Source organism: Struthio camelus, chromosome 9 (assembly GCF_040807025.1).
Source record: "Struthio camelus isolate bStrCam1 chromosome 9, bStrCam1.hap1, whole genome shotgun sequence".
NCBI classification, from domain to species: Eukaryota; Metazoa; Chordata; class Aves; order Struthioniformes; family Struthionidae; genus Struthio; species Struthio camelus.
This window is the reverse complement of record NC_090950.1, coordinates 15,054,608-15,066,221: the sequence shown is the minus strand read 5'-3', so window position 1 is coordinate 15,066,221 and position 11,614 is coordinate 15,054,608. Positions and strand designations below refer to the sequence as shown.

Below are 11,614 nucleotides of genomic sequence, written 5' to 3'. Positions count from 1 at the left end.
CAATGGCAAATGGTAAATTAATTAATCAGTGCTTTCAGAGTAGTAATATTTGACCTCTTAATTACCGAATTTGGTTGTTAGAGTATCTCAAAAACGTCAGTAAGAACTGCCTTTGGTTTAAAACACACTTAAATAACCAATATTGTGGTCTTAGAAGATAGCAAATATCTCTTACCAAATATACAACTAACAACAGAATTCAATTACTCTAAGAAGTTCCTTCATCAGCAAGATTAAGGAAATTTGCCTCTATCCCATTTTGGCAGCGTGCCTCAAACATGATTTTGATGGATTGTCCCAAGACAAGGAAGATGGTTTGATTCACACCCTCAGTAACCAAAGAAGTTTCTTCTTGGTGACAAAGGGATTATTTGCTTGAAGGTTATTAGTTAATTTAAAAACATATTAACATACATCAAACTGGAACCAGGCATATGTTACTTGCCTATAAACGCTGAAAATTTACTATGGTGGACGGTAAAAATTCAGCATTCATCAGCAATTCTTGTAGTAAGAACTGATGGTTTTCTTCTCTATTCTATAAAGGTAATGATGACAATGCCATAGCATCTATTACCAAACATGGACTAGGTACGTATAAAAAATTCGTAAGAAGTCAGAACAAAGTACAAGGGAGCCACAATCTCTTCTATTCCTAGTAACTGTTGTCATGCTCAGTATAATACAATTTCAAGAGGCCCAACATATTAAAGATTATATTATTTACATATTGGGCCTCTAGCAAGACATATTTTGGTTTTATTCTTCTAATCTTTCAGTTAACCTAGTTTCCCTAATAAAGAAGAAAAGTCAGTAAATATAACCTGATAAACAACAAATCCACACCTTACAACTGTTGCCTCAGTGAGAAAATGCATCTTTTATTCAGTTAGCTTTTCCTCTTGAACGTCTTTCTGCCGCCTTCTTCGGAGCTGCAGCTGCAGCTGAAGTTTGTCTGTGAAGAAGAATTGTTTCCAGCCCATTTCCTGTGCCAGTTCTCTCATTTCAGGTGTAATTGTGTCACATAAGTTCTCCACAATACTTTCCCATAGCGTGTTACTGTTACATATCTAGTCATAAGAGAAAGCAGAGGCTTAAAAATCATAATAGGCTTAATCATTGCTCACTGATCATTTTAACTGCACAAAATGTGATTAGACAACACAACCACCATGTATGAAGGTCACTGTAAGTGTAAGCTGCCCACCTACTATCTTGAAAGACACAGTGTTAGCTGAAACCCACAACAGCATGAGCAGAAGTTTTGTCCAACGTTGCCAATGCAAGATATTACATATTCTTCTCTGAAAAATTCTAATAGTTTCTTTTAGTATGATACTGAAGGCATTTCTACTGCATTGGAACAGGGGAGCTATAATGCCAAATTCTTTCCTGGTACATAGTTCCTGCAGCCCCAGTGAAATCAATGAAGCTGGCTGGGTAAGTTTATAGCACAGAACTTGGCCCAATGTAGAAATCACATCAAAAATACATACCTGTTCTCAAGGTAAGTAAAAGAGACCAAATGTGTTTGTTCATGATACTATTCACAATTGCCTTTGGAGTTTATCAGAAGCCTGTATTTTTACAACACGTACGCACATACAATAGAAACACTTATAGCAAAAATGCAGTTTTATGAAGCCCTCCCAAGAGTTGTAGGGATTAAGTCTGTTTTTTCAGCAGATGCTTCCCTCTTATGGAGTGACTCCATAAACAGAAATACTATATTAAAAATAATAAGAAAAAGTGATGTAATTTGTTAGATAAGACATATCCATCACCAAAAAGATTAGGAAAATAGATTGCATTGTTATATATTATCTGACCATTGTAAGAGATAGCAGAGCCTATTAACATTGATCCTTCTCCTAAATGCTCCAGTCTTTTAAATGCATAATTGCACATTTAAGTAGAGTTCTATTAGATTACACCAATGCAAGTGACAGGTTTGTCCCTTATAATTAGTAACAGAAATAGAAGAGCAAAAGTCCTGGTATAACTTCTATTTTTATGTCTTCCCACCTGTGGGAAGTGCTGATACAGCAGCAAGTCATATATTACTTCCCCTTTCAACAACTGGATACTTTGAACCTTTTCATTCATCAGCTTCAGCAAGGCCGTATCAGACCACAGTGCAGTCCTCTTTCTGTTCTGGTTGAATTATAAGAATGATCATATTGTAGGCACACACAATATGCTAGCATATTTTAGCAAAGAAAAAACAGGGATTATTGGGGAAAAAATGCTGCAGAAGTCCTGAAATAAAAATAGATGCATTTTTATAGTTTTTTAAATTTTTGCTGGGTATCTTTCTCTAACTGTTCTGCTGTTCCTATGAAAAACAGACATTAAGTAAAAAAAATAGCAAAGACTAACTTTTAGCACTATATATTGTATTTTCAAATACAATGTTATATTTAAATAAATATGGATATATATAAAAAATACAGCCAGTCAGAAGATAAGCCAGTCATTACTACTGTTTTCTTCTGTGCTAATGGCTTCTGAACTGCATAGTAACAATTAGATCTTCCTTGCTGTAAATCAGGAGAAAGGCATGAACTGTGGGGCCACACTGGCATACGCCAGCGCAGCAGGGCAGGGCAGGGCAGGGCACCCCCAGGTACAGCTGCTTCTCTGTCCACCTCAGGAAATATTCATTTTCACTTCTGCTTTTGGGAATTTAGCTCCCTCTGGTGGGAGTAGCTTCTTTTAGCTCATAGAAAGCAATTTTGCTTTTTGTAGTTTAAAAGTAATTTTGCCTTTTTTGAGCATCTGAAGATCCTGAACGGTATAAACTAAATCCTGTGCTAAGCTCGTGTTGGCAGATATCATGATATAAGAGCTTACTGAAAGTGTATTTCAAAAACTCATGCAATGCTTGAATAGGGGTGTCCAAATTAGGGCTTCTGTAGATTGTTTCTTTTTGAAAAGGAGCTTCTTTTGCACTATTTAAAAGCAGCACCTTGGGAAAATCTAAAACACTTCAAATCACATACTGAAGGGATCTGAATACTTGGAACTACGCAGTGAGAGAAAAACTAACGCTATGCTTTGTGTAATAAAAATTTCTGTTCTGCTCAGCCTACGTGGACACATGGTACAGGATGGAAGTACAGTGCCTTTGACACCCCATTTTTCAATCCTGAGTGCAAAGTCCGTTCAGATCATTACTCATCGTCAGGGCTCAGCAGCAAGGGCAGAGATTGGCAGGAGCCTGCTCCTAAGCTGAAGGAACTGGTGTTCAGGACTCTGCTAACCCTAAGGAGTCAAAAAGGCAGCACAGAAGCCCTCTCCCCCTTCCAGGCACTGTGCATGTGAGGCACAAACCTCCAGAATTTCCTCCTTTCCTTTTCCACCTTCTGTGCTCCCTTTAATTGTAGTAAAAGTTCAAAATCTGCTAGAATATTAATATAACTTCAATATACTATTTCCACCTATTTGAGAATCTGAATAACTTAAACAGTCTCATATAGAGTAGCACTCTCTATGCTGCTAATTTTCTAAATGAAAACTCTTAGTACTAGGACAACATTTTTAATCTCTTAAAAAAAAAATAAACTGCTGGAATGTGAGGAAGGAAGCGTGGTATTTCTAGCTGTAACAGATTATTTCCTTTACTAGTTACTAGTTGTAACAGAGTATTTCGTTGTGCTAAAATTTACCTTCATTATTATTATGCAAGTTAATTCTTTCTAGGATTTCCTTAAATACCATTATATCCAAGGCTTTGTGTTAAACTAATGAAAAGTTTACTACCCTCTACACTAACTAATCCTATACTAATCAATCTCTGCAAATGACAGATGAATCCCAAATAGACTAATAAACCATTTCCTGATCTTTTCCTCTGTCCATTCTCCTCCTCTCCTTTAGTCTTTTTTTTTATTCTCTCTCGCATCCACTACTGGTTGTTTCCCCATCACAATATAAACAATTTTACCTTTAAACTGAAATAGAAATAAAACTCTGAACTCATTAAGCTTGCCTACCCCTCCATCTGCCCTTCATCTCTTAATTCATGACATGCACTATTTTCCTATCATGCCATTTCCTTCTGTTATCTCTCTTTACATGGTCTTCTATTTCTTGTGCTCACTTGAACTCACTCTCACCAAAGTATTTAAGACAGCAGTACAACCTTACCCTCTTGAATTGTCAACAATCTTCAGCAGAACTTTGCTTGAAATCTTGGGCCACATAACCTCCAGATAATATAAACCTTGTGAGTAACCTCATTCCAAAAGACAATTCAGAGACGTACTGTCTACCAGAAACATGCTGAGTTCTCCAAATTAAGTGGCTAATCTGTCTCTCTGAAGCTGTTTAGTCAGTATCTAGCTGTCACATTAGACTCAAAGACTAAATTTGTTTTTCAATCTTCATCCTAAGGTCTCAACGGGATTTAAGTTTTCAGTGACTGTAAAAGTGACTGTAAACAACCCAACTTGACAGACTTCATTCTACGTTCCTACAGCACCCCCAGAGACAAGAATCCAGTTATTTTTTCTCTTTAACATGCTCATCATCCTACTTTTCATAAACTAAAACCCTTTATTCATACTTGAGTTACCACAGCAGCCTTTTCTTTTGCTCTAACTAGGATAGAAAATGCAATTCTGAGGTATTCAGCATGCAGCTGCAAAAATAATTTTTCTAGATCATGCGTGGAACATGCTATCTTTCTGTCTTTCCAGTTAGCTCACCTTGCACTAAGCAGAAAGTCGGAATAGATCACCTCCCAGGGTCCCTTCCAATCTCAGTTATCCTATACTTTTCTCTTTTTACACCAATTGCTTGGTCCTCACTCTTAAGGACTTCCAGGCTATCCTTTCCCTATTTGTTATCCTTCATCCAGCACTAAGAGGCTACCCTTAGTTCCGTTCAGCCAACGGCACCAACTTCCATTATTCACTCATTAAATTTTCAGTCGAGCTCATTCATCCCATTTCCCATATTTTCCTGATGGTTGGAAAGAATTTCCTAGTAAGCACCCATGAAGTCATTTCGTTCTTCTCCTCTGTTTCTTAAAACTCTTTGCTGCAAGGTCAACAAACAAACAAAACCTTGGCAATTGTTTGGCTGCTATTGTGCTAATACCGCTGACCAAAAAACAAAACAAAACACTTTCCTTGTGCTCCTGTATTCTGTATTTGTTCATAACTGTTAACTTTTGTCAAAGACTTAAAAGTGTCAGCTGTCTAGGAATGGCATTGATTTTTTGTTTGAAAGGAGTCTAGCAGAAGGGGATCCTGGTCAGTAATTGGAGCTCCTAGACACTATAATAATTCATTTTACATAATGTATCTATTTTAAAAATATATATATACACACATACACACACACTATATACACTATGTATATATAATACAGAACATAAGTTTTACCTTTCAAATATTTGATCCTGGAAGTAGTGCATAGCACCCAACCATTGGTTATACTAGGATTATCTGGATAGTTGCATTTGTTACATAAAACAAAAAGTTTGCAGGGTAAGCACAGTGTTTCTCTGATCAACAGCCCAAGATCTACTTTTTGTTACACACATTCAGCAGTTTGTATATAGATGATTACCCTATAGCCACAAACTCAAGGTGAAGCAGACAAGGATGATTATGTTAAAATGTGAGATGAATCAAAGATAGCATGCTACACAGCAAAGTTAACAATTTTAAAATAATTTATTTTTTTATTTTTTACCATTTTAAATCTGTGTGAAACTTGAGAAAGCCTGGCAATATCTTCAAGCTCCAGAAAGGAAATGATGTACAGGAGCAACGGGACAGGAAGCCGTTCCAGGAAGTCATAGTTACCTCGGCACAGATTGAGGACATGTTCCAGGACTTTGGCACCAAATACTATAGCAATTTGAACTGTGATTAAAAAAAAAATCCCAACAGACAACAGATTTATAAAAGCTTGAAATTTCTTCCCAATAATCCCATATTATTCACCTATACCTTAAAAAAAGATTGGCTTGGAAGTTTTGAATGTTCTCTTGAGAAAAGAGGATATAGTATCTAATACTGAACATTCATAATATAATATATTTCACTTTTGTGTTCAGACTGGTGACATCCAGGAAGCTTGTGTAGTAAAAGCAGGCTATAATAAAAAACAAACAAACAAAAACATTATCTAGTATAGAGCAAACTTGCCTCAGCTGACAAGCATCAAAACAGCAGCAAATCTGAACCGAAACTTGTCCAGATCCATTTCTTTCAGGTAACGTGTACTTGCGCGCGTGTGTGTAAAGTTTATTAAAACAAAACAACAACAAAAACCCTGTGCTATTTATTCAGGAATAAGTTAGAAAAAGCACTTCAGTTGCATGCTTTGGGGAAAATAATGATGGCTACAATGTCAAGGCCCTCTAGTTCTGCTTCTTACCTTATGTGCATTCAATTAAGCCACTGAAATGAAATTGAAGACAGTTATCTACCATAGCACATGACATTTTGTGACTCATTCACCTTGTGATCCACTACAACCCTAAATTCTTTTCTATAGATTTGCTACTTAGTGTGCTACTCCTCATCCTGTATTTATACAATTAATTATTTTTGCTTCAGTGTCCAACTTTCAACTTGCGCTTTTGAACTGTTTCTTCAGCTCATTTATCTGAACTGTCAACTTTGCTTAACGAAAACAGTTGTTCATTACAACATAGGATCTTCAATTCAATTTAAAATGCTTTTAATCAATGATCAGTGGTAAATTTTAAAGTTGTATGTTGTTGCCGAAATAAAAATGACGTGAATATAATCATTTAGATGTGTAAAGGACTTTTCCGATATTGGGACACAGGAATCAAAACTAAAGCAGAATTGCTATTTTATTTACAATGAAATGTTTCTAATACATCCAAAGTATTTTTGGCCAACTAGAGTATATCTTCTGGTACATCTTACAGTCATAAAAAGAGAGATAAACACAATCATGGAAACTGAGACTGTATTAAGTCACTAAGCACATCCTATTCTTTTGCAGCAGTCTGTCTTCCAGAATATTTTGTCAGATTAGTTATAAAAGATAGTTAATATGTTTCAAAGCCTTCCCAATTCTAGGAAGTCACTGTTAAGACATATTTCTGATTGACTTTTTCCTTCTCTTTCTGTTTCAAATATTCCTAAGGTAATGATGTAAAAGAAGGCTATCACCTTACTGCTCTTTCACGTCTTTGAGTAGATGGCCCAATACTGTGCAAGTTTTTTTTTTTTTGTTGCTATATTATATTGCAAATTCATATACAGTTTGTTGTTGTTTATCATTTGTTTTGTTGCTCTCCAAGTATCTCAGCTCCATATAGTTGGTTATTTTGCTCAAGTTCTTTATACAAATACCAAATAACCTACATGCTCAACTAAAAATTGGCCTATGTAATTCAAACTGGTAGGTAATAATGATCCAACTCCCGGCATGCTGGGAACGATGACAACAACAACGATGTTTGTAATGTGCACCTATTTCATGCTGAATGATTAAACAAACTGCCATGTGAATATTTGCTGCTGCTTGAGGTTTTCTTGAGAGTCGACCATTTATTTCTATAAATAATAATGTATAATAATGTGATCTGGTTTAGATGTTTTAATATACATTTAACAGTATTTATCTTACTTTATAGATGCATCTGCAACTAATGATGAACCAACTGTGAAAGGATATTGAACTCCAGGTTGTCTGTAAGATTCTCATCCTTAAGAGCAATGCATAGTACATGATGACTTGTACTATTTGTTTATCCATCCAGAAATGTAAATAGACCTCTCTTCTCTAGCTTACGCTATCATGCATTAACGATGAGCTTAATTCATTAATGAATTCAGCTTTACAAAACCATAATGAAGATCTAGCCATACATAAAATCTCTTTAGTTCTATTATAATGAGAACAAATAAATGATATTTTGTGTCACTGTCCAAAAAGAAAAAAGAAAGGAGGAAAAAAAGAAAGAAAAGAAAGAAAACATTTCAAGTAGATGAATAACATTTCATAAAACTCCAGCATAGGAAACTAAACTGAAAAATAAGTGCGCTTTTCCAAGATATTCCAGACTATTTTATTGTTGAATTTTACAGTACAAAGGTGGCTTTCTTTCTGTGCTATGTACTCTGCAAATGCATTTTCCTCTCCAAACTAAAAAAAAACACTCAAAAAAATTAATAAAAAGAACTGCATATAATCAGAAATGCATATTAAAGTATACAATGGACTAAATATGTTTCTGTGCATCAGTATGGAAGTAATACTTTAAAAGCTTTTAGATTTAGTAGCAAGCAGCACAGTCATTAGGTCTCCTACTTAGGATATTATTCGAGTATATGTATTTTGGAGAATTTTAGGGGAAAAAAAATCTGAATACTCAGGGAAAATAGCAGAAGGGCTTCTGTAACAGGAGTTGAAAAGGAGATGTACAAGCATCTGATTGCATGGAACAGCTAGAGTTAGACAGAAATATCATCAATATTACTTCTTAAAAACATAGTAAGTATTATTTGTAATAATATTCTTTATACTAACATTTTTCTGAAGTTAAAATGTATGTGTTTTATATTAATATATTTTTTTAAAACAGAAAACCAGGTGAAAAATCATGATTTTAAAGATAATTTAGAAAGAAGGAAGAAATGACTAAAAGTCAGGAAGGGATGGCAGCTATGGCTTTCAATAGCTCCTATGGGATGGGAAACCTCAGAATCACCAATACACTTTTCAAGAAAAAGCAGGCAGATCTTATTTGTAGTCTACTAGAAACACACAGGATAAGAGTAGAAAACTGGGCATGTTAGCAATAACTTAACTATTTGGATCATTGTACCAAATAATCCAACACAGATGTTTTATTGTAAAATTAGATTAATATCAAATACCTACTTTATGAGAAGGAAAAAAACCCTCATGTTTAGAAGACAAAAACCACTAAAACCTATTACTAAAATTCAGCTATAAGTTCTGTGTAACTACTGTCAAAAAAAGTATAGAGAACTATTTCCTAGAAAGCTCAAGTTTATAAAAATTGATAATCACATTTGTCAAATTAAAAAGTGGTGCAAATTTCCTTTGCATCAAATAATGGAGTAGTTATAAACACCCATTGCAAAAGAATGTAATATATTTAAAGACTCCTTGAGCACTAACCAAATCCAAAGATCCAACAGGCAGTCTGTTTTCTACTGTTTCATTCCTCTTCTAGTCAAAATAAGTAGTAATCGCCGGAATTAAAGATTCGTTTTATTACGGGCTGTGACTGCTCACAAACTTTTTCCACGGTTTGGGCATTTACAAAGTCTCTCTTGCATATTCTTTTATATCTCGTAACTTGAGCTCAGAATGCGCAGCCTTTCTGGCAATGGGAGCACTAACGGCGTTCATTTACAGCTTCCCCACCCAGCTGCTTAAAAGACTGTCATGATTTTAGTCAGAATTGCTTGAAATTTGCAGACAGTTTCAAAAGTTACCGTGGGGATCAGAAACACACACTAAACAAAAATTCAGAATCTATTAGCTCATCGGGGCTAAAAAAAAAAAAAAAATCCCTTGAAGACGACTCATTAAGCTGTAGCAATGGCACATTTTAACAAGCAAAGCATAGCAAACCTGAACTGGTTTGTTTCCATCCCTAAATGAAGAAAGAGGCATATTTACTCTTGGAACTAGCAGGAACTCTTTCCTTGAGGAAAAAGTTTTATCCTCTCTCCTATCATCCAAGATGCATTTACTGATTGGGACAGCACTCTTACTCTGCCTAGATGTGGAAAAGATGATGTCTACCAAATCCATTTATGAGGAAGACCAGGCTTCATCATTTGGAAATAACATGCCTTTAAAAATCACTATAAAAACATGAAAGATATGAAGTCATATCCGTAACTCAAGTTCTTTTAGGTCTGCACATAACAATAGTACAAGTTCAACTTATAAGAAAATTTCACCAGTGCAAGGTGTTTGAGCGTTTCTTAGTTTTTCTGGGTATAAGTCTCAGATCTCCATCTGATAAGTCAGGTGCAGTCATCAAGTTCTCCTTCTTCAGACCAGGTCATAGCTTATAGAGCTCAACTATTAACTGCAACTACTGAATTAAGTCCAACTTTGATTTAGTATTTTCAGGAAACCATTTCCTCTATGAGCCATAAGCACTAGTAACTTAGGACATGACATCTTTCTTAAAAGAAATTATTTATTTATAATGAAAGTTATAAGAAGCAGCAGATCAGTAACTGGGGCATGCATTCCCATGGAAGTTTGGGAAAAAATACAGTTGTTTCTGATATTCTCAGTGACCTGTTCATGTGACCTGTCAAGTCATCCCTGTCCCCTTCCCCCCCGCCCCGTCCCCTCCCAAACAGCTTATTGACAACAATCCCCTCAAATCAACAAAGAGACTTCTAGGCTTTGGAAAAAAGCTCTATAAATCTGCATTTTGACTGCCTTAACCTCGCTGCATATTCCTAACCTCATGTTGCACCCTTTGCACCAGCACCACTTTTGATGCTGTTTATGTTAAATCAGGCTGTGAATCCAATGTGCCTCATGACATGGCCATAAAGATAATTGTGCTGGCACAGCACAGAGCATTATAAGGGGCTACTGCGTTATTAGCAATGAAAATATTGCTTTCTGCTCTATTTCTGTTGCTACTAATTCTGTTATTTTCTTACAATGACTATCAGCGTTGCTGGGATTTATCCCACGTTTACAGTAACTGTTATGCCTTTTTGTTTTTCCAATATCCATCCATTAATTTATATTAATGAGTTTATATACAAAAGTCTGACAGCCTAAGAAATCACATATCTGTCACAAAAATTATTACAGATCAATATTCATAGATTATTCCATTATATGCCACAGCAAATATGTAATTATTTTGTCATCTTACTCTGAAGAGATGAATCATCCAAAAAATTCTCATGAGATTCTTTAATTTCTCCAGGTCTTGCTTCACGAAATTCACTCCTAAGAGAGATTTTCCACCACCTGAAAACTACCTACAGTTGGGGAAGAAGAAAAAGGAAGAAGTAATGAGCGTCAAGTACCATTAGATAAATATATTACTAGGATTTAGGACTCTGGTTTTGTAATTATTACTGCATTCCCAAGAACATAAGAGATCAGACCATGGTTACATTACCAGTCGTCTACCAGATTAAAGGAGAGTAAACATCCCATAATGCATCTAGAGAAATGTGAAGTGTTTTACATAAAAAGGAAAAATGTTTTCAGTTCCTGCATGCAAATGGTTTGTACAAATTAATACACATTTAATGACATCTCAACTTGCAAAACTATAAATGTTCTCTTCTCATTTTGCATTCAGTGGCAGAAGTACAGCTCATTAGACAGTAAGTTACTCGCCCTAAGCAGATATACCCATTCAGCTGCTCAGGTGCTCAAACATGACAGCACTGAAAATTTAATTGTCATTTTAACATTTTGTTCTTAGGAGCCAATTGAAATTAATAAGACTGTTCAAATCTCAGAATTTAGACTGTCTTAAAACTCAGGAAAAAGCTGCTCTGTACACATTCAACTCACATTTTTAAAGTTAAAATTAAAAAGAAAAAGAAAGCCTAGATTACAAAGCATACAACTGACACAAGAGAGTAAT

At 35.3% G+C, this 11,614-nt stretch overlaps 1 protein-coding gene across 1 annotated transcript in view; it reads right to left on the bottom strand.

Moving 5' to 3' along the window:
• Positions 1-856: 856 nt before the first annotated feature.
• Positions 857-11,614, bottom strand: part of FBXO36 (F-box protein 36) — a 30,522-nt gene continuing 19,764 nt past the window's right edge. The window contains exons 2-4 of the mRNA XM_068955098.1: positions 10,886-10,994; positions 5,704-5,876; positions 857-1,070 (exon numbers count right to left, since the gene is read on the bottom strand). Of these exons, the coding sequence (XP_068811199.1) occupies positions 882-1,070; positions 5,704-5,876; positions 10,886-10,994 (471 nt within the window). The 3' untranslated portion in view covers positions 857-881. The remainder of the gene's footprint in view (positions 1,071-5,703; positions 5,877-10,885; positions 10,995-11,614) is intronic.